This window comes from Centropristis striata, chromosome 16, assembly GCF_030273125.1.
Source record: "Centropristis striata isolate RG_2023a ecotype Rhode Island chromosome 16, C.striata_1.0, whole genome shotgun sequence".
NCBI classification, from domain to species: Eukaryota; Metazoa; Chordata; class Actinopteri; order Perciformes; family Serranidae; genus Centropristis; species Centropristis striata.
Genome location: NC_081532.1, coordinates 22,258,028 through 22,285,251, shown reverse-complemented (window position 1 = coordinate 22,285,251; position 27,224 = coordinate 22,258,028). Strand labels below are relative to the sequence as shown.

General features: G+C 38.3%; 1 protein-coding gene across 1 annotated transcript in view; it reads left to right on the top strand.

The window, feature by feature from the left end:
- The window catches only part of LOC131987714 (ryanodine receptor 3-like), a 146,594-nt gene extending 125,775 nt beyond the window's left edge, over window positions 1–20,819 (top strand). Inside the window, exons 81-105 of the mRNA XM_059352563.1 lie at window positions 37–116; window positions 206–282; window positions 1,256–1,329; window positions 3,425–3,442; window positions 4,118–4,198; window positions 5,222–5,310; window positions 5,393–5,521; window positions 5,619–5,723; window positions 7,290–7,371; window positions 7,562–8,874; window positions 9,016–9,074; window positions 9,774–9,945; window positions 10,059–10,145; window positions 10,920–11,114; window positions 11,850–11,980; window positions 12,064–12,106; window positions 12,209–12,336; window positions 12,417–12,477; window positions 12,625–12,771; window positions 15,107–15,241; window positions 16,521–16,677; window positions 16,810–16,874; window positions 18,015–18,115; window positions 18,834–18,885; window positions 20,551–20,819. Of these exons, the coding sequence (XP_059208546.1) occupies window positions 37–116; window positions 206–282; window positions 1,256–1,329; window positions 3,425–3,442; window positions 4,118–4,198; window positions 5,222–5,310; window positions 5,393–5,521; window positions 5,619–5,723; window positions 7,290–7,371; window positions 7,562–8,874; window positions 9,016–9,074; window positions 9,774–9,945; window positions 10,059–10,145; window positions 10,920–11,114; window positions 11,850–11,980; window positions 12,064–12,106; window positions 12,209–12,336; window positions 12,417–12,477; window positions 12,625–12,771; window positions 15,107–15,241; window positions 16,521–16,677; window positions 16,810–16,874; window positions 18,015–18,115; window positions 18,834–18,885; window positions 20,551–20,646 (3,677 nt within the window). The 3' untranslated portion in view covers window positions 20,647–20,819. The remainder of the gene's footprint in view (window positions 1–36; window positions 117–205; window positions 283–1,255; window positions 1,330–3,424; window positions 3,443–4,117; window positions 4,199–5,221; window positions 5,311–5,392; window positions 5,522–5,618; window positions 5,724–7,289; window positions 7,372–7,561; window positions 8,875–9,015; window positions 9,075–9,773; window positions 9,946–10,058; window positions 10,146–10,919; window positions 11,115–11,849; window positions 11,981–12,063; window positions 12,107–12,208; window positions 12,337–12,416; window positions 12,478–12,624; window positions 12,772–15,106; window positions 15,242–16,520; window positions 16,678–16,809; window positions 16,875–18,014; window positions 18,116–18,833; window positions 18,886–20,550) is intronic.
- The last annotated feature ends 6,405 nt before the right edge of the window (window positions 20,820–27,224 follow it).

The window sequence follows — 27,224 nt, the reverse complement described above, 5'->3', positions numbered from 1 at the left end:
ATCACCACTGTATGATGTATGATCTGTGGTCATCAGGTCGACTGGGTGCTGTGGTGACTTTCACCCTCAAACTCGGCATCTCCGTCCTCAACGGGGGAAACATCCTGGTGCAGCAGGTAAACATCAGTCAGCATGCACAGTTTGTATTGTTAACAACATCTTTAGCTTCAGCTTTAGTATTTATTGTGCTTTTATCTTAATGCAGAAAATGCTGGACTACCTGAAGGAAAAAAGAGATGTTGGCTTTTTTAAAAGTTTGTCTGGACTGATGATGTCTTGCAGGTAACTAGTTATCACACAAAAACACCTGCTTTTCTACTACTCACTGTGGTCTTGTATTTCACTGCAATATATAAGTCCTGCAGCTCTATAGAAACAGCAAAATCATTGCTAGAAGTGTGACTAACTCAAAAATGTATTTTGTGCAGAATGACACGGTTATAATGATATAAATCAGAAAAAAAGAATAAATGGAAGTTGAATTTCTCTGATAAATTATTTTTTTTAAATTGGAATAAAATGGAATTTATTTATACAACACTTTTCCAAGAGCCCACAAGTGTCATGAACATTGGGGAAATAATTGTGTCTCAACATGCAATACATATTGAAATATGTATTGCATGCATTTTTACAACCTCTCCTGTCCACTCCTCTCTGCTCTGTGTAAAAAGAGTTTCAGTGAATATTTGTCACGTGACCATTCATCTCAACAGATTCAATCATTTTCATAGTGTTGCTGAGGAGCAGAATTAAATTTTTTTGACACGATCTAGTTATTCCAAACTGTTTATTTTTGGCAACGTTTCAAATGACACATGTAGAATGAAGTCATTTAGACAAAAATATCACGATTATAATCTTTGTTGTTTTTTTTCTAACAAAAACTTTTGTAATCTATTAAAGTTCAAATTCTGACAATAATGAATGTTATACATTTTCTTACTGTGTATTTTTTGTGTTCTAAATATACTCTTTTAATATACGCTTTTTCCAGGAGAAGGTCTTAAAGTGACAAATGATGAATAGTTACATTCGGACGGACAGTATGAGAAAAATTACGTGTTTTTTGGGGGGGTTTTTTACAATAAAGCGTGCATAAATGTGTTTGTAGAAACCTTAAATACAAGTATACACCTGGAATATTTTTTTATTGTAACTTACCATAGTACCAGTTTAAAATACAGATTGCAGAAATACAGAATATAGAAATGAAGTTTATCATAATTTAGACTTTGTTTTTGTTCTATTACAGTGTCCTGGACTTAAACGCATTTGAAAGGCAAAATAAAGCTGAAGGTCTGGGGATGGTTACTGAGGAAGGATCAAGTAAGTGAGGACACCAAACGTGGTAAACGTCTCGGTCCAAGTTATTGATTTACCAATATTATGGGTGATGGATTTGTCTTCTGCCAGGAGACTCTTAATCATACTGATGAAAAGATACCCAATATACTAATGACCTAAAATATGACCATAAGAAACATATAGGTCATTGTCTGGGGCATAGTTTGAGCAGATTTTATGCTTCATATCATAGTATGATATAAGTTCTGTAATAGACAGAACCTCAATACTAAAATTTCAGGAATAATGTGATACACTGTGTAGTTGCCATGGACTGTATATAAAGATGGACGGCCAGTCAGCTCCACAAAAGTGAAGTCAAAACATCATGATCGCCCCCTGCTGCCTGGCTGTATTATGGGCTATAAACCCCACCCCACTAAAGTGAGCAGAGGGTCTTGAGCTGAACTGAAAACTCAAAAAATAAACTTGTCACACTGATGTATGTTCAGTGTTAATTTGCTTGGTTTTGATTAGTTATTCAGTGTTTTCAAAAGGTTTGTGAATCACTTCAGTCTAAGTATTTGGCGGTGTAAAATAAACAAAGAAAGAGAGAAAGACATTTTTTACATTTTGAAATTTCATATCGTTGGGAAACATTATTATGACTAAATCTGTATACAAAAAGTTGGACAAATTTGGAGTAGATAATAAATATTCACCACTCCAGAAGCTCAAAGACAAAAGTAATTCAGTTAGTTTTAACTTGTCCTGAAGATCATTTTAGGTTGTTCTTATCATGTTGATGTTTGTTCAAGTATTCATTTTACTGAAGGGTTTGGCTTTTATTAGTTATTCATAGTTTTTCCAAGGTTTGTGAAATAATTTAGTGCAAGTATTTGGTGGTGGTGTAAAAAAAACAAAAAAACTAAGACAATTTCTACATTTATAATAAAAAAATATGCGATTTCACATCATCGTGAAAAATTATCATAACTTTATCTGTGTATAAAATGTTGGAAAGGCTAGAGGAAACACACATAAGTAATTACGTTAGTTTTAACGCATTCCGCTCTAGTCGCGCCTAAATAAAGCTTGAGTGCTATGCCTTAGCCTTCTAAAGGTTAGGAACACCTTGTTGTTTTATGCTATAGAACAGGGGTGCAGCATCATGAATGACAGCCTGCATTGTTATCTGACTTTTGGAGCAGGAATTTGGAAAATACCGTGGCTCCAAATTAAGTCACCAATATAATATGGCACTGACCATATCCAGGATATTTTGGTTTCACTTTTGTATGTGGGAGGAAGTGGAGACACGTTGTCCATTCTCTATACAGTCTTGCTCTGCTACAGACGATAACTGACAATAAAACAGAGGTTATGAAACGTATAGCTTTATTTGTGCAGCAGACTGATCCTCAACAGGAAGCCACTCAGTGTTACAGATGTGATCCAAACCGTTGTGCAAGCTATGAGCGATTTCACTGAGGACACATGTAGAAACCTTATTGTGGCATGACGTGTCACATCCAAGCTCATGGCGTTAGCCTCGTTTAGTCAGGCCTGCAAGACGAATGCCGCAGCATTAGCTCAATGAACATCTGCTCTTTAGTTTGCCGTTGTGCAAGCCCATCTCCATGTCACGTGTGTCTCCTGTGTGTCATGTCGTGTCATCATCATGCAGGTAAACCTGTGCTACTGTATGTCTAAGTCCTGTCTGGGCCTTGTCTGCCACTGAAAAGCATTCACAGTCACAAGAGCATCCACATAAGGAAATCCACATTTAATCTTTATTTGATCTGATGGGTTGCATACAGTATATAAGTATATTTTTCTCATGCATATTCCAGCTCATTTTCACCTCATGAGCTCAGGCATAAGTGATGGGTAACAGTTAGTCTGTAGTCTAAACACCTGCCTAGTGAGCAGACTGTACTTTCAGACTCAACCACATGTCACTGTCACTGCCAATCAATGTGAGTATGTAAAGATATATCTATAGCGCTATATCACTCTCTCCTGTACCTACTTCTTCTGATTGAATATAAATGTCTTCTCCTTTGCTTATGTCTGCTTTTGTTTTGTTTGTTTGTTTGTTTTCTTCTGATCATGTTTTTTATCTCATCGGTCGCAGTCAACGTGAGTGAGCGGGGTAAATACATGGTTTAGATTCTACTCATTCTATGCAATGCTGACATCTTGATTGCTCTACGTTCAACTCCTTCCTCCTCCTCCTCCTCCTCCTCCTCCTCCTCCTCCTCCTCCTCCTTTTCCTCTTCCTCCTTTTCCTCTTCCTCCCTTTTCCTGAATGCAATACAACCTTCTTTGTACCTTGGACTGAAGGAACGCATGCATGCTTCTATGACATCTGGATAGATTGTTCAGTCAATGGTCAGGTGCCCCAAACTGACTCGAATCTCTCCACTTCTTCTTTTGTAAGAAGTCAGTGCTTGTCATTTGTGTGGGACTTTTTAATTTTTTTTTTTTTAATTTGTATTCATTTTGATGATACTAACCAGTGTATAATAATATGAAATAAGTCTCCCAAAGCTTTGTTTGTCAGAAGCAACAAAGCTTTGCTAGTGTTTAACAACAACAACTATTTATAAACCCTGCTTTAATTTGTGAAATGATGCACTATACCTCGTCTGTGTGCTCTGAACCTCAAATATAGTGCACATAATTTGATGCCGTTTGACAGCCAGACAGCAGCTTTATGAGGAAGTGAAAGCTATGCAAGCCCTTATGCCTGTACTGACATTAAAATGATGGGTCTCTGACCTTCTTATCACTGAAAGGGGCATTTAATCTTTTTTCCTGTCCTCAGGTTCCAAGGTGCTGCAAAACGATGAGTTCACTAAGGATCTCTTTAGGTTTCTGCAGCTCCTCTGTGAGGGCCACAACAATGGTAGGTGGACACTTTTCCATCAACTAAGCTGCATTAAGGCTGATATATATTATTTTTATACTGACCAATGACCATTGACTCCAGTTGAAGTCTTCTATTTATTATTATTCTAATTATTTATTTTTAATCGCGATATTATTGTCCAAATGGAAATCTTCCTCTTTCCTCCATCATCCAATAATGATGCCATTTATTATTTACCATTTATTTACAGTTCATTCCAATGTACCAGAGATAACACACATTACGATCGGACTTTAACTGCACTATAATGTACACACAATGTGCAATATTAATACGTACAATACTTCAGTTAGGCATATTTCATTCCACTGTGCAATATAAATATTTTTCTCTATTTGATAATGCAATTTCAATGTTGAGTCTGTCTATATTGCATATACTGTGCCTTATTATACTTTATATACGTTATACTTTTATATTTCTTGTTAATATTGCTTGTTTCTATTTATTGTTATTTTATTGATGGTTTTTCTATTTTTACTGGACAATTTTTGCTGCTGTTACACTGGAAACATCCCCGTTGTGGGACTAATAACGGAATATCTTATCTTATCTTCCCAAAGTAAATGAATAATGAAGAAATATCCAAAACAAATAAAAATAACATCAATTGTCCTTAGAGTACAATTATCTGTAACAAGTTATCAAATTTGTTTAAAAAAAACAAACTAAAGTTGCCATTATTGTGCAAAAGGTTATTATCGTACCATAACCATGTTGAATATTTAATCTTTTCTATGGAACACATTTTGCAAATTGCAAATTTATTATCTTTTCCAGACACCTGGTAGACAAATGGTTGAAATGTTCTTGCATTTCCCATGTGATCGGCTGATTGTCTACCAATCAAACTATTAATATCAAATCCAAATACTGATAAAAATCGCTGCTCATCGGTCAGAGCACCCTTGAGCTGCATGTCTCTGAACAGTTTTAGAGGCCCGGTGGTGTGAATGAGCTCCACTACAACCAAATATGTTATTTTTTCATCTGTTTTAGATTTTCAGAACTTCCTGAGGACTCAGACAGGAAACACAACTACAGTTAATATCATCATTAGCACTGTAGACTACCTACTAAGACTCCAGGTATGATATTATTACAGACAGGTCTAGAAAATTGTCTTCTATCCATTCATTTTCTTGAATAAATTATTTTATTTTATTTTAGGAGTCCATCAGTGATTTCTACTGGTACTACTCTGGTAAGGATATTATAGATGAAGCAGGTCAGAGAAACTTCTCCAAAGCACTGGCAGTGGCCAAGCAGGTCTTCAACTCTTTAACTGAGTACATACAGGTACCACATGACAACATGCTGCACTTATTCAAATCTGGAGCTGCAGAAGACTGATTTAATGCTTTGCAACCATCTCTCCTCTCTCTGTGTGCTCCAGGGTCCATGCATTGGGAACCAGCAGAGTCTGGCTCACAGCAGGCTGTGGGACGCAGTGGTTGGTTTCTTGCATGTTTTTGCCAACATGCAGATGAAGTTATCCCAGGTTTGTACTTTTGCTACACTGAAGCACATTTCCATTTTATGCTACCTGACTGTTTTACTCCACTTGCATGATCATTTTAAATAATGCAGTATTATGGATGAAAATATATATAAATTATCTCCACCATACTGTAAAAATAATATTGTTTAAAAAAAGCAGTTAGAAAAATAAGAAATTATTAGTTTTCAGATAATTCCTTTAAAAATATAGAACTATCAGTATAAAAAACACATCTGTAGAATAACTAGTATATTTTGTTACTTTAATGAATAATAATAATAATAATAATAATAATAATAATAATAATAATAATAATAATAGAAAGTTGTCTTAATTTTATATTTGGTAAATTATTATTATTTTTTTTTACAAAAAATTAACTGCACATTTAACATTCAAGAACATGCAATTAAATAATTCTGTCAAAAAAAAATCTCATTGAATTAATTTACAGATTTCAACTTTAATGGTGTATATTTTTAATAAAAGTAATTTCCCTTTTTTTCATGGTATTTGCACTTAATGTAGAAAAAAACAAGAAAAAACATGTAAAATAATACAGTACATTTCTGTAAAATAACTTTTTTTTTTAGATCAACTGCTAGACTAACTCATTTTTTGGCTGTTGTAGGATAGTTTTACTGTATAGATATACAAAGGAGAGAGGGGGCTGTGACATGCAACAGAGGAGGCCTGCTGGTGGAATTGAATCAGTGTTTGCATTAATGTAACAGCAGAAATTTAATCTAGGAGATGTCTTGTGGCCAAGTGCTTAAGCCATATACCATTTAAGTGGTTTTATGATATGCATCTTGATTATTTTGCTCCCAGACGTCCCCAAGATTAAATGTATTTCTTCTACATCAATACATCAGTAAAGATAATCCAATAACATAAAACATGCCACTGTGCATGATGATTATATCTATTGTTAATATATTTACCTGACAAAACTAATGTTCTTTTACTCAAGTAAAATGCAGTGTAGTAAAAATCCAGTGGTATGTGTCCTTTAAACTATCAGCCACTAGAGGTCTCTCCAGGCTCAAAGATAACCTGAGACTCCTACAGTTTAATTACACGTCACTCCACTCAGCTACGTGATGTATGGCTCCATCAAGTCCATAATATTTCCTCTATGCCCAATAAGCCAGGAATGGGATGAAATCCAGCTGCCTAACCTTATCCCACGGTCATCAGAAAGGACAGTAAAGCCTGTATGAGCGAGCGCACAGGTGGAGGGTTTGAATTTAGCGCATCAGAGCACGCCTCAGATTTATGGCATGCCGAATGCAGTCGCCACAGAGACCCTAAATGAGTCAGACTGACCTAGCCATCTGCTCTTAGACAGTAAAATAACATTAACCCTGGTGCTGATGGATGGATGTTAGCTAGAAGGCCCTTCTGGGCCCCAACAGAGCCATTGTGGGTCCTCACAATCCGAGGCAGCCTTGATCTCTCACTGATATTAGACATACTGGCTGTACTGTTACAGGGAGGCCGTCAGTAGTAGTGTGATATATGTGTGACTCACAAGGTTTCCCCTTTTTTGTCTTCTCCTCATAGGACTCCAGTCAGATTGAATTATTGAAGGAGCTGCTGGACCTGCAGAAGGACATGATCGTCATGATGCTCTCTCTTCTCGAAGGTTTACATTTTGATGACTCACCGTATGAGCTGCATCACTAGTTTGCAAGGACATTGTGTGACTTTTTTTTAACTTTCATCTAACTGATTTGTTTGCTTGGAATGTATTTAAATATTTACCAAAGCAGCTTTGCTTAATCTGCATGGCGCGTGTTATTGTGTGTCCTGACAAACTTTGCTTTACTTTACAGGTAATGTTGTCAATGGTACTATTGGAAAACAAATGGTGGACACCTTGGTGGAATCTTCCAGCAACGTGGAGATGATCCTAAAGTTTTTCGACATGTTCCTCAAGCTGAAGGACTTGACTACCTCGGACACCTTCAAGGAATACGACCCCGAGAGCAAAGGGGTCATCTCAAAGAAAGATTTCCAGAAGTCCATGGAGAACCAAAAGCAGTATTCCCAGTCTGAGATTGAGTTTCTCCTCTCCTGTGCGGAGGCCGATGAGAACGACATGTTCAACTATGAGCAGTTTGTGGAGAGATTTCATGAGCCTGCCAAGGACATTGGCTTTAACGTAGCCGTGCTGCTGACTAATCTCTCTGAGCATATGCCTCACGATGCTCGCCTCTCAACGTTCCTCGACCTGGCCGAAAGCGTTCTCAGCTACTTCGAGCCGTTTCTGGGTCGTATTGAGATCATGGGCGGAGCCAAGCGCATCGAGAGAGTTTACTTTGAGATCAGCGAGTCGAGTCGCACCCAGTGGGAAAAGCCTCAGGTGAAGGAGTCGAAGCGGCAGTTTATCTTCGATGTCGTCAACGAAGGCGGGGAGAGCGAGAAGATGGAGCTGTTTGTCAACTTCTGCGAGGACACCATCTTCGAGATGCAGCTGGCTTCTCAGATATCAGAGCCGGACCCGGTGGAGCGTCCGGAGGAAGACGAGGACGATAGCCAGAGTGTGGTGGAAAACCCAGAAGAGGAAGAGGAAGAGGGCGTGATGTTGGAGTCTTCCTCAGCTTTTACGGTTGCATGCATCTCCATGAAAAAAAGCCTCTGCAACTTCCGCCAGCTGCTCACTTTTAAAAGCATGAGGCGGCAGTACAGAAAGTTCAGGAAGATGAGCATTAAGGAGATGGTGCGAGGCTTCTTCTCCTTCTTCTGGATGATCATCACGGGCCTGTTCCACTTTGTCTACAGCCTGGTTTGGGGTTTCTTCCACATATTGTGGACCACTATGTTCGGGGGCGGCCTCGTCGAAGGGGCCAAGAACATGAAGGTGACGGACATTTTGGGAAACATGCCTGACCCCACCCAGTTCGGAATCCATGGAGATGTGCTGGAGATGGAGAAGATGGAGGCGAGTGAAGCGTCGGCGCTGGCGGAGATGGCTCAGATGGCTCAGGGAGAGGCAGCAGAGGCCGACCTGATGGCTGAGCTGCTGAACATACAGCCCAAGAAGGAGGGAAAGCACGGGGCCGAGCCCGGTTTGGGGGACGTGTCTGAGGTGGTGGTGGGGGACGCTCCGTCCATCGCCAGTGCTGTCAAGCAGAAGAAGGCACAGGTCAGCTTCAGTCTCATTAAATCTAAATCATTTCTAGCTGAAAGACACTGGAGACATTTTAACATTAGTACTGACATTTTGCTTGCCAAAACACACCAAACTGTTTCAGTGATTGATGGTCAAAACTATATTTTGTTTTAGCTGGCTGCAAAGAAGAAGGCTGTAAATGGAGACTACAAATCTGATTCAGAGAAAGGAGAGTAAGTGTTCTTAATTTCCATATTGTGCATCTTCAGTGGAATTGCAATTAATTTATTTTAATGTCATTTTAGCAACTTCATTTTAATTTTCTGTGTGTACCAATGTGTTCCCCTGTCTTTTTTTATATTCCAATGTTTGCAAATACTTCATAAAGAGGCTTTTAAAGGGAAACTTAGGATATTTTTCAACGTGGCCCCATGTTTTTGTGTCTAAGTGACCATTGGGTCCAATACAAGAAAAGGTCTGCTTGGTGCGAATTGGCTCTCGATAATTTATTCCCAGTGAAGCAACGATTTGATCCCATCCGAGCTTCTTCAAGTGACCAATGGGGACAACAATATTTGACATGAGTCGAGAGCAAGCAAAAGGGAAAACAAAAATGCTCTCTGTAGGGTCCTTTCTAACACTCAAAACAACAATCTGAGCCAGTCAGTGTCGAAAAAAAGCACATTCAGTGGATGTTTATTGACAGTGCAGTATTGCACCGAAGGACTGCATCGCTGCTTATTTTGCAGCTGCAGCACTCTCGCTCAATATTAAATCAATCTAAAGAGAAAAAAAATCTTGTCCCCATTAGTCACAAAAGACAGATATTTAACAGTATTTAAGTTAACTGTCACTCTGGATGTGCTGTGTGTATCAGTGACCTTGCAGCAGCATGTGTCCTTATGTGACTGATAGAGAAGTTATTGTTGCAGTTCAGAGGACGGTGAGAAGAAGGACCATGACAAGGCCAAAGACGAACCCCCCCCAGAGCCTCCAGTGGAGAAGAAAGCCCCGAAGAAGAGGGTTGGCCCGAAGAAAGAACCACCAGAGGCCTTCATGGCCAGCTTCTTCGCTGGCTTGGAAGTCTACCAGACCAAGATGCTGGTCAGATTATATTTCCATGATTAAGTTCAGAACTATAAATTTAAGTACATTCACAAACTATAGATCAGCTTGTTGCATATGTATAACTTATATAGAAATTACTCTTTTCACAGAATTACCTGGCCAGAAACTTCTACAACCTCCGCTTTTTGGCACTTTTTGTCGCCTTTGCTATCAACTTTATCCTGCTCTTCTACAAAGTAAGCCTGAAGTAAATGTATCATAATGTATACAGTATAAGGATTTAACAGTTTTTTGGCCTTTTTACATTTAACTTACTGTGGCCTTTCACTGCAATATATAAAATCTCTAAGTCCTGCAACTCTATGGAATCAGCACAAACTGGCTAGTGGGAAGTGGGAACAACTCAAAAATGTATTTTGTGCAGAGTAACACATTTATAATGACATAAATCATAAAAAAGAAAAAATACAAGTTGAATTTCTCTGATAATTAAAAAAAAAATTGTAATAAATGGAATTTATATATAAACACTTTTCCAAGTGCCCACAAGTGTCATGCTATACATATTGAACTATTTGCATTTTTCCAGCCTCGCCTGTCCTCTCCTCTGTGCTCTGTGTAAACAGATTTTCAGTGAATATTTGTCACGTGGCCGTTCTTCTCAGCAGAATCAATCATGACTTCACAGTGAGGAGCAGAATATAATGTTTTAAACAGGATCTAGTTATTCCAAACGGGTTATTTTTGGCAATTTTTTAAATGAGACATGTAAAATAAAGTGATTCTGACAGAAATATCACAATTTTATTCTTCCTTTTTGGTTACTTTTTCTAATGGAAATGTTCATAATCTGTGGTCCATTCAAGGACTCTCAGAAAGTTAAAATTTCGACTATAATGCCAGTTTTTAGAGTTTCTTTCTACGATATGTGGTCTATTTTGGGTGATCTTTTAATAAAATGGGGATAATATGCTGTGGTAATTACTTGCAAATGTGTTATTGTGTTTCAGGTGACCGGTGATTACTCAGATGATGAAGACCCCTGGAACGGTCGAGGCAGAACTGGGGAGGAGGAAGATGAGGGTGCACTTGAGTATTTTGTCCTGCAGGAGAGCACAGGTTACATGGCGCCAACGCTTCGCTGTCTGGCTATTCTGCACACGATCATATCTTTCCTGTGTGTGGTGGGATACTACTACCTGAAGGTACACTGACAATACACTCAGGTTTTAATTTGTTTTTTCTTCAGATCTAGCTTTTTTCCCCCTTTGTTTGTTTAATTAGAAGTTTATTTACTAAACGTCACAATTATTTTTTATTTAAACAAAAAATAATAATTTTAAAACATGTTTGATCTGCATTTTAATTTAAGATTTTATTTTATTTTATCCTGCAGTGGGGAGTTTCACAGCAGCTTAAGATACAGAAGTTAGAGATATATTCATAAAATAATACATAAATAAATAAATATACATTCATTTTAAACACCTTATATACATAAAATACTTACATGACCGCTCTTGAATGTTATTGATAATATTGCACATAGGGTTTTTTTCCTGTATTGCACAGATATTGCACAGTAAAAATAGATTGTTGCATGGGACAATATATATGTGTGTGTACTGAAAAAAATGTGAAAGCATTTTATTTTCATTAATAAAAATAGATAATTTCTGCAAATGAGCATAATTAATATATTTTACAAGAATTTGTAAAATGTTGAGATTAAACCAAAATTTACATTTTGGTTTAATCTCAACATCGCTTTTTTGCACTAACTTTAAGTCACACTTTTACTTTTTAGAAAGAACACTTGAACTTCCTTTTGTTTTTATCAGTAAGCAAGCTGGATATGCAGCAAGTTGAAATCAATAACCATCTATTATCATTTCCTTTATTGCTTTAATGATGGAGTCAAAATTCCCTTTGTTTCCAAGGTGCCCCTGGTCGTGTTCAAACGCGAGAAGGAGATAGCGAGGAAGTTGGAGTTTGCTGGCCTTTACATCACAGAGCAGCCGTCAGACGATGACATCAAAGGACAATGGGACAGACTGGTCATCAATACTCCGTGAGTCAACTACAGCTGTTCAGCTCTGAGTCATCTTTTATAAACAAACTAGTAATGCTGTTTTTTCCCCCTGTTTTTATCAGTTCCTTCCCCAACAACTACTGGGATAAATTTGTCAAACGCAAAGTAAGTGCATCTTTTGTGTGATCTCTTCTGCACACAAGACCATAAACCCAACCTGGTGAAACTAACATGTGCACCTGTTGTGTGTTTTGCTGCAATTTGTAGGTGATCAAGAAGTACGGAGACCTGTATGGAGCAGAGAGAATAGCAGAGCTGCTGGGGCTGGATAAGAGTGCCCTAGATTTCAACCCTATAGAGGAAGCTGTGGCCAAGGAGGCCTCACTGGTGTCCTGGTGAGAGAGAAGAAAGATAAATAAATAGGGTGAAAAACAAATATGAGCCTCTTCATATAAATACAATCTCTTTTTTACAGGTTGAGCTCAGTCGACACAAAGTACCACGTCTGGAAACTGGGAGTGGTGTTTACAGACAACGTGAGTACAGTTTGGGATGATTAATCGCTCTAGTTTGTGGTTTCGTGGCTGGCAAAGTGGATGATTTGATGGATGAACGGGGTGATTGATGGTATAATGAGCAGACAGATGGCTTCTGATCAACTCATCATTTTGTTTCTCTGCCAGTCATTCCTGTACCTCGTGTGGTACACTACCATGTCCATCCTGGGCCACTACAACAACTTCTTCTTCGCTGCTCACCTGCTGGACATCGCCATGGGGTTCAAAACCCTTCGCACCATTCTTTCCTCTGTCACACATAACGGCAAACAGGTGAGGAGGAGGAGGAGGGTGCAGTTCTTCTTCCAGGTAGCAGGGGTCACTGCAGAGTTAGTGGCTGTTTATTCCCTGATGTGCAACCACAGGACACTTTTATCAGTTTCCATGTTCCTGACACACTGATGGCATTTTTTAAGCCTGTCTTGTATGGAGGACTGATGCTGCCAAAATAAAAGACTTGATAATTAAGTTAATAAGCCATCAAATGTTCCGTAACATATACTATTAAAACACAATGTTGGTATTTATATATACTGTATATATTGTTAAATTGTATTTAATTTGAATTTGCTCCTTTTTATTCACCCATCTATTGATTCACCCATTTATTTGTTTTTACTATATTATTTTATTTCTTTTCATTTCTTATTTATTGATTTATGTTTTTGTTTTTTAGTTTTTTAAATACATTCATTTATTTTTAGATTAGTTTGTATTTTAATTTATCTAATTTGTTTTGTAACAGGATCTAGTAATTTATTGCTTATTTATTTAATATATATTTTTACTTTATAATCATGATAATAAATATAAGATAATAATAATAATAATAATAATAATAATAATAATAATAGAAGCAACACTTTACACAAGACTGTGCAAGCTCCAGGATTTTTGTATTCAATAATGTATTTATTTTTACCACAAGGTTAAAGCTGCTTTAAGTACAGAAAGATTTGAGCGTCTGGTCACCTGAGTAATCCTCCTCACCTTTTAACTCTGATGTGGTCGTACCACTCCTGGGAGAAATATTTCTCTCTTCACTTTCTGATCATGGTTGGCAGATGTGTCACCTTCTGTGCAACATGTTCTTATGGGTAAGATCTAGTAAATATTGTGTAATAATAATAATGTAAAAAATAAAAATAACAATACAATAACGGGATGAAGTAAAATAAAAAATAATTATAAAAAGCCAACATTTATGTAAGAAAGGCACACAAACCTGCAAGGCCCATGACTGTCACAGGTCCACTCTCTAATAATATTCTTCCTGCTGTTTTTAAAAAAGTGGAAGAAAAGAAAGAAAAGGAAATTCCAATAATTAACCTAGGGGCTAATAGAATTACTCTAGTCAGTTTGTCAATTCTTGCATCATTACATCCAATAATCACACCCCTCCCACATTAGATAATTGAGTGAAATAAGGCCAAAGGGAAATATGCAAGTGGAGGAGGCGAGGATGCGTGAATGTGAATTTCGATGCACCCAGTGTCCTCTGACATTTGAGTTCAAACGGTTCAAACTCCTTCATTTCTATCACAAATTCTGACTGTCAGTCAGCACATGGGATTTTCATGTCGAGTGACCAGAGGCACAAATCAAAATTGAATGTCACCTCAATCTCCTGGGGTGAAAATGCACCCAAATGGCAAGGCCGCAAGGAATCACCCCTACACTCAGCCGCCTGCGAGCAGATCAATCAGGCCGTCAATCCAGATCCAGTTCACTGCTGCTGCTTCCACTTCTGTCGCTTATTGGGTTTATCAGTGTCCTAACAGAGTCAGATGTCAACATTTATTCATACAAATATACATGAATGGATGTGTAATTTGTACGCTAAACTCTCCCACACTGTGAAAACACTTACCGTCATAAACAGTAAACAACCGTATATTATTTTACAGATCATTTCTTTAAAAAAGACGGATAATATACAGTAAATAAATGTCTAAAATCTATCTATCTATCTATCTATCTATCTATCTATCTATCTATCTATCTATCTATCTATCTATCTATCTATCTATCTATCTATCTATCTATCTATCTATCTATCTATCTATCTATCTATCTATCTATCTATCTTTTTACATTTTTACAATTTCTTTTAACATACTTTATACATGCAATTTAAAGTTTAACTGTAAAAAAGAAGAAGAAATGTGCCTTAATTTTTCATTCAGCAATATGATGTGTATTTTCTGTATTTTTACATAGAATTCACTGTAGTTTAAAATCCAAGACTATTAAGCAAACGCACCTAACCCTCACCCTTATAAGAAAAAAAAATCTATAACATCCCATTATATTAATTTACATTTTTCAACTTACATCTTATAGTTAATATTTGTAATAAAAGTAATTTACCTTTTTTATGGTGTTTGATTTAGAATAAAAAAACCTTCAAAATTTTTCCCTTTTCCCTTTTCGCCACCTGCTCTTCTGTCGCCACTGGCAGTCGTGTCATCCTTGAGAGATTTAACAGCTTTTTATAGAAAAACAAATGGGAGCTGGCAGCTCTGTCTCGTGTGTTTCAACCCCAAGTTTATAAATAGACAGGAAGTCAGAAGGGACTTTTCACTGACTGCTGCCTGTGTCTCTGAAGCTGGTGCTGACGGTGGGCCTGCTGGCAGTTGTGGTCTATCTCTACACTGTGGTGGCCTTCAACTTCTTCAGGAAGTTCTACAACAAGAGCGAGGATGAAGATGAGCCAGATATGAAGTGTGATGACATGATGACCGTGAGTATCAATCTGTTCTACTTTCACAACACACCCAGACACCAAAAGTCTGATTTAAGGCATTGTTTTTTTCCCTTTCAGAGGTTGTAGCAGGCTCAATTTTAAGGATGAATAGAATATATCATATAAAACATGCCATGATATATTGAGGAAGGGTGTGAAATAACCAGGCGGCAACCTCCGGGTCTGAGCAAGGAGGCAAACCAGGAAGTGCCTTAAGCTGCATTCTACCGAAAATTCCAGCAGGGTGTTGCTGCAAAAAAATCTGTCCATTCATTCCAATGCAAAATTTGAAAACTAAAGAAATTTATTTTAGGACAACGGTCTCAATCGCTAGTAAAAAATCTTCTTCAAGGCGCCCCGGTGGCACACCTGGTAGAGCGCATACCATAGAGGCATTGTCCCCGTGAGCGGGCCCGGGTTCGAATCCAATTCGGAGCCCTTTCCCGCATGTCTTCCCCTCTGTCTCCCCCTTTCACTCTGTCACTCTCAATAAAGCCTTGAAAATGGCCAAAAAAATATATTTAAAAATAATAGATAAAAATCTTCTTCAAGAGAATTTCATGTTAATAGTTGATGTTGGCCCCATTTTGAAGAAAATAGAAGATAAAGAATCGTATGATTTGGGGCGTGGCTACCTTTTATTGACAGGTCACTAACAAGGCGAACCGTCATCAGGAGAGAAGCAGAGCAATGCGTATCCACGGCACTGTGTCAATAAAGTTATATATAGGCTAACGTTATGTAGATATAAAAAAGGACGTTTACCGGTTTTGGTCTCATAACTTTGACCCTTTCACACTGTATTTTCACTTAAAGACAGTTTATTTGAACGTTTTGTTCAGTAAAAATGTCTTGTTCAGCGTTTGGTTGGACTAACAGACACTCCAAGGAGTCGTTGTTCATTTTTCTTAGGTAAGTAACATACATTTTGTTTTTGTTTTTTGCTAGCCAAAACTAACATCCCAGTTAATGCTCCAGTTAATGCTAACATGAATTAGCAACGGCTTCTCTCAGTCAGGTTGAGGTGTAGGTGAGGCTCTTGTGAACTCAATGAACCCAATGTTATTTATGTTTGACGATGTTAGTCCCTGTAGTAGCCGCTTCATTGCAGTGAAACTTGACCTCACTGTATAAACGGACGTGCTGTGAACTCTAGGATAATCACAACCTCATGAAACAGAAGTGCTCGTCATCCAGTTGATGGATGATGAAAATACAGAAATCTCCAAAATGATTTAAGGAGGTCTGTAATTATCCTCCCTCTGTGTTTTCACAGTGTTACCTGTTCCACATGTATGTTGGGGTGAGGGCAGGAGGGGGCATTGGGGATGAGATCGAGGACCCGGCTGGTGACCCCTATGAGCTCTACCGTATCCTTTTTGACATCACCTTCTTCTTCTTCGTCATCGTCATCCTCCTGGCCATCATCCAGGGTGAGTAGCCAGTGTTTGCAGTCCTCCTCAACACAGCGTTAGATCCACATTACACTCTGTACTGTATCTTTAGAAAGTGAGATTGTGGTTGTCCATATGATGTGCTCACCGCTGTTTCCTTTGTGGCTGCAGGTTTGATTATTGATGCCTTTGGAGAGCTAAGAGACCAGCAGGAACAAGTCAAAGAGGATATGGAGGTGAGAGCAGATTTAATTCTCACCCATACTTTCCAACTTCAGGGAAAGCAGGGGTCAGCTAAGGATAGATTTAACAGTTAGTAAGCCTGTTAACTTTAACACTGTCTGTCAGAAGAGCAGAATAATTTCCTTTCTTGTGTCCTACTTTTAAGCAGCAGTCAGTCAGATGAAGGTCAGAGCACACTCTGGGTCCTTAAGAGATTACAGTAACATGGGAAAATAAATATTTAGTTTTAAATGAGTGAATGCATTCAGCCCAGATAACTCTGATGACCTCAATATTATTAACCCTCTGAACCCCAACAAGCTGTTTACACTTATTTTTAAATTTTACTCACTGTGGCCTTGTATTTCAATGTGATATATAATATTATATATATATATGTATATAATATAAGTTCTGCACCTCTATGGAATCAGCACAGTCATGGCTAGAAGTGTGAACAACTCAGACATTTCTTTTGTTCAGATTAACACAGTTATAATGACATAAATCATCAAAAAGAAAAGAAAATAATATCTCCGATAAATTATTTTTTAAGATCTGAATAAAAATGGAATTTATATGTAAAACTATTTTAAATGTGTCATGAATATTGAAAACAAAAGTGTGTCCCCACATGCTTTACATATTGAACTAGAACCTCTCCTCTCCTGTCCTCTCCTCTCTGCTCTGTGTAAACAGATTTTCAGGCCATGACCGTTCTTCTCAACAGAATCATGGCACAATCATTGCTTCACAGTGTCACTGAGAAGCTAAATTTAATGTTTTTAACAGCATCTGGTTATTCCAAAAGGTGTAAATGTGACATGTAGGATAAAGTGATTTTGATAGAAATATCACAGTTTTTAATCTTTGTTTTGGTTACTTTTTCTAACAGGAACTTTCGTTACCTACAATCCGTTCAAAGACTGTTGGAAAAGTTCCAATTTCAACAATAATGCCTGATTTATTAAAGTTCCTTTCTATTATAAACAATGCATTTTTGCTGATCTTTTAAAGTAAACATGCATTTTTTGAGGTTCAGAGGGTTAAAGGCCTGTTGACAGGCTGTGTAAAATGAGTGTAGTGCATCTATAAAAAACAATGCAAAATGTCCAAAAGAGAGCAGCTGTTCTGATTATGTTTTCTGTCCCCAGACCAAATGTTTCATTTGCGGGATCGGTAATGACTACTTTGACACAACACCTCACGGATTTGAGACTCACACCTTACAAGAGCACAATTTGGCCAACTACCTGTAAGTATCCCATTTTCAAGCACTTAATGTAACCTCTAAATTAGTTTTTCCCCCCTTTTTACTGCAGGTGTAATGATAATTATTGTCTTATACACCCACACGTATTGCCTCTTCTCTGTAATTTAACCACGTGATTGATGGCTTTAACACATCACCATAGCATCAGGGGCCAAAGTCACTAATAGCGGCAGTGATCCAGAACACTAGATCCCTTCAGGTATTCTTTCCATCTGTCTCTGTGTTTCCCCCGCACTCCCCCTGCTTATCCAGTGTTTCTGTGTAATGCCCGTGACAATAGAAAGTCTCAGTCCATTTGCGCTCACAGTCAGCTGGCCGGAGGATATGAGAGCGACCTCATTATGTTGCTTCATTACTATTTAATGCCATGAACTTTATTGGAAAATAGGTTTGCGATAGCGTGCCCTCATACAGTATTCATCATAATTTGGCAGCCTGCGATGCCCACAGAGATACAGCGGCCCGTTGCCATTTCCACTTGATTTGGGAAACAACAGGTGATTTGCTGATGGAGATGGGATGATGTTACTTTGTTGTTGTCTCCTAGTAACAATGAATGTGACATTTCCTGTTAATAAGATGCTGGGTAAATCTTTCCTTTTTTTTACGCTGATATTTAGGCAGGAGAATGTGAAAGCTTGTCATGTTTTGTTTTGGTCTGACATTTTTGTTTTGTCTCATCGGCCCGGCTTTTCTAAAGGTTTTTCCTGATGTACCTTATCAACAAGGACGAGACCGAGCACACTGGCCAGGTACAGTACGAATCCCAATATGTTGTTCGGAAAAACACAAATATATTAACTATTAATGAAATTGAAAAAGAAATGTGATATTTTATCTGCATGTCAGCCAAAACTATATATCATTGTGGATGGCCAACATAGAAAATAGTAAAGGTGTGTCACACTTGTATATTTGAGAGAGGCAGTGACAAAGGGTTTTTTAAAATGGACTATTGCACACAGTTGTTCTATAAGTAAATAAATAAGATCCTCTGCTTTGTCGCTTTCTTACCCACCTGCCCAAACCCCATGATATTCTGTATTGAAGATACCTGAGCCGTGCATCAGTAGTTCCCAGCAATCACTCAGGGAATCTCTCACATCAGGCAGAAGAAGGCTTCATGTGCAGGAGTAGTGAGGCAAAGAGCTGGATTTCTTTCCCACCCTGACAACCTATACATCACAATTCAGCTTTGTTTTTAGTCATTTTTAGCTGTTCCCTGTGTGTTGATTTCCTCCGTTTACAAAACCCAGTAAAAATATAAATAAACACAGCATCTATGAAATTTAAGATTCTTCCAATTTACTTTATTGAACATTTTCAAATTCTTAGACTAGTGTTTTATTTAGACTAAAGGCATAGTATGAGGATGTGGGAATATTTTTCTTAATAATTATATGCCAGTCTAAAATCTAGATGAACGATACAGACACCTCAGATTCCACACAAAGGTCACTAACCTTTTTCTGAGGAATTACAGTTATTATCCTGTCTCTGTTAGAGATAATGGGGTGCTGTCTGTGTCTGCTCAGACCAAATGATTTCAGGGAAATATCTAACTGCCATTGGTCTTTCTGACCAATATTGCTATTTAATTTAAATTGTGATTTTTTTTTTTCTTTTAAAAAACACATCCGTCTCACATAGAGGATGAATAGAGTTGCAGCAGCCATGGGCAGTTTTTTCATGTTAAAAAACATGCAAATAAAAATATGAACCTAAAAAATGAGCATTATATGTCCCCTTTAAACTTTCACTTCCTCACAGTTAATTTATATATTCAACACTTTTCCAAGTGCACACAGATGTCCTGAATATTGGAAAAACACATGCATATTGAACTATTGTAATTTTTCCAACCTCTCCTGCACTCTCCTCTCAGCTCTGTGTAAACATATTTTCAGTGAATATTTGTCACGTGACCATTTGTCTTAGCAGAATCAATCATGGCTTCACAGTGTCGCTGAGGAGCAGAATATAATGTTTTTAACAGGATCTAGTTATTTCAAATGGATTTTTTTGTTTTAAATAAGACATGTAGAATAAAGTGATTTTGACAGAAATATCACAATTTTAAGCTTTGTTTTGGTTAGTTTTTCCTATTCTTATTCCTAACCTATGATCCATTCAAGGACTGTTGGAAAAGTTACAATTCAGATGATAATGCCTGTTTTTACAGCTTTGTTCTACGATAAACAATGTGTTTTTGGCTTTCTCTTAAAGATAACATACATTCAGAGAGTTCTGCAGCTCTTGCAATAACAAAATTCCAGTTTAAATATATACAATTAGGTTAATTATTCAGCCACAGTGTTAGCATATTTCTGCATGCATTTACATGTCAGTTAAGTCCAAAAGGGGAATTTTCTTCTCTTCTGAGTAACAGTTGTGTGTGTATGTGTGTCTGGCTCCAGGAGTCATATGTGTGGAAGATGTACCAGGAGCGCTGCTGGGATTTCTTCCCAGCTGGAGACTGCTTCCGCAAACAGTACGAAGACCAGCTTGGATAGAGCGGATGCATCTTCTTTACCTCTGTCCATATTAAGTGGGACTGCTGGAACATGTAGTCCTATACACAGCTGCTGGACTACAACACCACACAGTCATCCCGCCAATGCTTCAGACTGGCTGGAGAAGAAACGAGACAAGTCTACTTTTTTATCTTAAAAAAGAGAGACGCCCCCCCCCCCCCCCCCCCCCCCCCCCCGTGTCAGCTGTGCCCTTGTCACTGGCGTTACAGTGCCAGTCTATGATGAAACGACCTGTAAGTAGCCCAGACATTTTGTTTTTTTTAAGTTTTGGGAGTCGTCTTTGACAGCGTGTTGCCTTTTACTCCACATAACCCCAAATCATTGCACAATTTTCTTTGTCTTTTTGAGGAACACTGGGTTGTGTGGGGTTATGGGACAATGTGTCGGTCATATTATGCACAAGAACCCAACTTCAATATTTTGAGAATGTTGAACTTGAGACTTAATGCCAAAAGAAAAGTGGAGGAGTTCAGTAGATTTACATAGTGTGCAAAAATGTGATATGAGAAGATTTTTTTCAGATGTTATAACCTTGCATATTGAGATGATGTTTTAGAATGGAGTGGGGAAAAAAGGTTTATTATGTAGGATTAAAAATGCCTAATTTTTTCATGAAGTGCCTTACAGTACTGTATCTACATTACAATGAAGCTATGCAAAACTTTTGTTTCTTCTTTATTGTAAGTAAGTACAGTAATTCTCCTGGAGCAGTAACAAGTAGCTGTCCAGACATGTAGTTTGTGGCTGAACTTTTTTCATTGGAACCTGGAAGAACAGCATTGGTTTGATTTGACCAATTTTTTGTTTTTGCCGAATGCAGCATAACTGCAAATGTTCAAGGTACAAAGTGTAAAAATGACAAGTCAGAATTTACTGAACACCTTCAAACAAGAACAAAAATCGTAATTGCTATTGTATGGCCATTTGTATGTAGTAGCTTTGCTGATCTGTGCATTTCTTTTGATGGGAAAAAATAAAGAAATCAATGCAAGAATTATTCACGTTCTTGCTAAATGCATTAATTACCTCCGTCAGGGGTATTTGTGTTTTTGTCAAAAGGATTACAGAAAAACAACTGGTCGGCTTTTCATGAAACTTGGTGAAAGATTGTTGCATGTGCCAAGCAAGAGCCATCTGAATCAAGTCACAGATAAACAAATGGTTTTTCACTTGTACTAACATTGTAGCACAGGACATTTGTGCTGCATTCAAGTGGTGTCAGGTGGGTTACTGCCTCAAGCGAAGGACTTCAAGTATCTCAGGGTCTTGTTCAGGGTAAAGTGGAGCGTAAGATGGGCTTGGTGCATCGTCACCAGTGATTCTAGTGTTGTACCAAATCATTGTGGTTCAGAAGGTGCTGAGCCAGAAGGCAAAGCTCTCGATTGACCAGCCCAACTACGTTCCAACCCTCACCTATGGTCATGAGCTTTGGGTAGTGACCAAAACAATGAGCTGACATATACCAGTGGCTGAAATTACCTTCCTCTGTAGGGTGTCTGGGCTCTGCCTCAGAAATAGACTCTGACATCTGGAGGGAGCTTGGACTAGAGGAGCTTCTCCTTTGCGTCCAAACAAGCCAGTTGAGGTGGTTCGGGCATTTGGTAAGGATGCCACCTCGGCACCTCCTGTAAGATGTGATATGGGCACGTCCAACTGGTGCCAGAACATGATGGAGGGAAAATGTATTTCATCTGGCCTGGGAACGCCTCGGAGTCCCCCAGGAGGAGCTGGACGTTGTGGCAGGGGAAAGGGACACCCGGAATACTTTGCTTAGCCTGATGCTCCCAGCCACCCGGTGGATGAAAATGGATGGATGGATGTAAGTGGTGTCGGAATAAGCGAAAAAAAAAAGAGTTCCTGATCATATTTAATGGCTCACCTGGTCTGTTTCTTTTGCTATCAACGTGTTGTTCAATGAAAGCCAAGCCTCTGCAGCGTCCATGTTGTTTCCACATAGCCACTTCAAGCTCATGAACACACCGAAGTCCAAATTACTTTTTTAACTTGGGCAATGGGATCATCCGAGGATCATGTGAATAAGCTATTGGCGGAGTTAAAGTTGACACCTGTGAACTCTTACTTGATATTCTGAATACACCCACAAACAGTAAATTTCAACCTTTAAACTGTTCCTCCACCTGTTCACAAGTTATTTCAAGTCTTAAAGCTCCAACACAGTGAGTCATTTCACTCCCAAAACCAGCAAGCCGCAACATCTGCCTCTGCGGCTAATCCAAATCTTTTCAAAATAAGATGCCCACTGTGTGTAAACAGCCCCTTGGCTTAAGTTCTAAGTTAATTTGACTCAGCCCAAACCTCAAAGCTATATCATAAGCGTGACCATCCTGCAGCTTTTAATTACAGTGCGGTAAGCAGCACTGGGTCAGTAGATGTGTGCTCCTGGTTTGGTCAGAGAGGCAGGACGGGGCCTCAGCGGGCTGCATGATGGGAGTTTTAGCCCTGTTACCCATGGTGCCACCTGTCAGCTCGCATCATGTCACCACACCTCAGGCACCACACAGTGCTGCAGCCTGCTGCTGAGAGCAGCTCTGCCTCTTCAACTCCTCAACTTAACGCCTGTAACAGCTCCAGCATGTCGACTGGCTTTTATGGCTCCAGCACACTGTGAGGAAATGATAGTTTTAAAATTAAAAAGTGACTCAATAACATAATTCTTACAAAAATGAACCCTTATTAATCACTAATTGTTTTTAAAAAACCTGTGACTGCTACAGCAAATGTGTAGTTAATATGGTTTAAAGCAAAAGCAATATATGAAAAAACTCAATTTAAAGTTTCAGATATTCTGCGCTCTAATAAGCAAAAGGGCTGCTGCATTATTAAGCATATTATGTGGCCATTATGGTAACAGGGGAAAACAATAATGTGCAAAGTCGCTGATATGATCATTTCCAATAATTTGGCATAATGAAAGCTGTGGGGAGCCATTCTCAACATGGAATTGTAACAATTAAGCCCTCAAATAACTGGAGACGTATTATGTCTATTAAATTCCAATTTATCAACTCTGGTGGCAGCAGAATGAGGTTAGGGCTGTAATTTTGCTCTCAAATAGCTTGTTGAGGGAATTTATGCCGCATTAGTCGTGTTGCAGCAAATTCTATTGGACTTTACGTGCTTTGAAGTATCTTGTTAACATTCAGTTCTGTTTCCAACAAACCAAACAGGCTTTAAATATGTTGATATAATGCACAAATGACTAACACAGGATCTGGTTTGGTTAAATATATCCTGCCCAGGCACAACATAGACAGCTTTCTGATGAGGTTTTGTTAAGTTTTGCTCAAGTTTCAGTGTTTGTTTTTTTCTCTCTTTTGCATTTTACTTTCTGTGGCCTTGTATTTCACTGTAATGGAATGCACACAGCCATGAAGTGGGAACACCATGTCTTTTGTGCAGAATAACACAGTTATAATGACGTAAATAATACAATTTTTAAAAAAAGTTGAAAGTTTGATTTCTGATAAATTACTTTTCAGAAATTGCCTTCTAAAGTCTCTCAAAAGACAATATAGTGAGTCAATGTAGGATCCTGTCTGCCCTTAGTCCAACATGAGACAACCAAGAAGTAGAGCTGCCCTGAGAATTTGTCAGTCACGTTAAAGATAAAGCTCCAAGTTAGTGGCACAGTAAACATGGCAAACCAAGAAACTACATTTGGTAACAAAGAGAAGAAGTAATACATAAAAAGAAGAGTGAAATTGGCTTGGCTTTCTATTGCTGGAAAAATACCCTGGAGAGATAAGGTAAGATGCTGAACTTGGTAAGTAGCATCTACCGCTTGGTATTTAGCGAAACATATATTTAGTGCAACTAATGACAACACAATTGGTACCAAAAATCATTCCAAATGGCGTCAATATATGGTTTTGATGTGGCTGTGAGGTGGAGTTTTACACCTTTGGATGGAGCCAGGATCGCTGTTTCTGTTGCTAACTCTACATAAGCTTCAGTATCAACAGATTATATAGGTGTATAGACTTTTTCATCACCAACATTCATCCAGCAAATAAGAATCTTTTTTGATCCTTTTCACTTCCTTCACAGTGAAAAATATATTCAATCAAAATACGAACAAAGACAAGAAAACTCCCCGGAGAAGAAGAAAGAAAAAAAAACCCTCTATATGTGGACACTCAGCCTTAAAGTGCCTTTACACGGTTACTCCATTATGTTACCTGAGACAAGGTAAGCAGAGGGGGTCGTTTAGCGGGCAGCTTGTTGCAAACAGCTCTTCACACGGACTCCAGGGCTCTGATCTCCGACAAAAAGCCGGGATAAAACACGACACATGGCCTGAGGCTTAAAGGTGGATCGACACGACACCAGGGACTTTTCTCGCTCCATTCCATCGCCGTCCTCTTCAGGTGGAAGTGGAACACAGCTTTCTATCATTCGACTCTAAAATATGGACAAATATTTTTGTTTTTTTTATACATTTGTTATTAATTTGGAGATATTAGCCCCCTCTCTGTGCTGCATTGTGTAACCTGGCTTGCTGTAAAGCCTAATCTCTGTCCCTGTCTATCCATCCTGCTGATGTAATGCAGCTGAAAGTCGTTTCCGTCCCGTCAGCGCCTGGTATGCGGCGCTGCGGAGTGACAGATAGGTCGGGAGAAAAAAGAGAGCAGCTTGAGTCACAGTCCGTGCTGTCACATCGAGCCGGCGACCTGCAGAGAAACCTTCGACTGGTGACAAGTCGATGCATATTGTCCCGTTGATGCGTCCCGTCAGTGTCAGAGCCCTTTATGCAACATAACACAACAAACAACACCTAAACGAGTAAACCTGGTATTAACAGGAAGAGAAGCAGTGTGGGTAATTTTCCTTTCCATTAAACAAGTTAATCAACTCTGATAATGGAGAACTGAATTTCACTTTGTCTTAGTGTTTATCTACACATGAGAGCTTAATTATCATCAAAACTGACAACCTGCTCCCGTGTCAAATAAAAGATACCCAACGTGTGTCATCTGCACAGAATGAGACTTTTTATTTAGTAGAGGAATGGATCTGTTGACATATATGAGCTCAGTCACAGTAATGCGTTTATCCAGAGCACTTTTTTGACCCTCCGTATTGCCGTACAGTTAGTCCAACTTGACCTTTGGATTAGTATAACTGTGTAATTGTTTTGTCTACAAAATAAGAGAAAATGGTGAAAAATGTCCCTGATAATTTCCCTGAACTCATTTTGTTGAACAAACACTTATATAACACATATAAAGTTTGCAATAAAAATTAAACAGAAAAGCAGCAAAAACTTTTCAATGATGGAGTTGGAGCTGGAGCATGTTTGGCATTTTTAAAGAAAAATTACTTAACAAATTAAATTTTTATCAAAATATGCTGCCCCTCTGAACTCCACCATCCCGCCAATATGTTTTCTTTAAAATTCACCAAAAATGCATTGTTTATCATAGAAAGAAGCTGTGGAAACAGGCATTATTGTCAAAATGTGTCCTGATAAGTTACAATCATTTCTGTTTTTTTGTGATATTTCTGTCAAAACCACTTCATTCTATATTTCTCATTTAAAAACGTTACCAAAACAGTGTGGAATAACTAGATCCTGTTAAAAAGATCAAATTTTGCTTCTCAGCGACATTGTGAAGCCATGATTGATTCTGCTGAGACGAACGGTCAAATGACAAATACTCACAAAAAAAATAAATCTGTTTACACAGAGCTGAGAAGAGAGGACAGGAGATGATGCTACTGTTGGCATGTAGAAGCCACTGAGGCTCACAATTTAGCAAAAATAACAGGTGATTAACATAATGCAAAGACACAATTACAGAAGAAAAACATGAGGCTGTTAGGAATATCAACTTTTTTTGTCAGACAAACAAATGATGAAGAAAAACTCTGTACAACGAAAATAACAATATTATTAATTTACCATCCACCAAAATATGAACTCCCTTGGCCCTTTTGCCATTTCAGAAAATGTCATTCAACATGTCACAACTCGTGAACTCTGAGCTTTCAGAAAAGTGCCACAAATCAGCTGTATTGACAACAACTTCATGTACTTAAACATCCGAAGTGTCGCTTCTAAAACGGAGCAACTCGAAAAACTGCTCATGGACTCAAATATAGATTTTCTTTGCTTGTCCGAATCATGGCTTACGGACTCATCACCTGACACAGCATATATTGTACCTGGGTATAATGTTTTTAGAAAAGATAGAAAGACTGGTAGAGGAGGCGGGCTATTGATGTATGTCAAAAACCACATTAAATGCAAAGAAGTTGACCTGAACTGTATGGATATGGAATGTATAGCAGTACGAATGGTCCTATCTGCCAACATGTCTTTTACTGTTATTTGTATATATAGACCACCTTCATCTAATTGCAAGTTTTATGAATACTTGAGAAATATTTTGAAAGAATTTGACAGAAACAAAGAACTAATTTTACTTGGTGATTTTAACATAAACTGGATGGAGAAATCAAAAAGAAAAAAACTCAAAGATATTACAAACCAATTTGACCTAACACAATTAGTCCAAGGCCCCACTAGGATCACT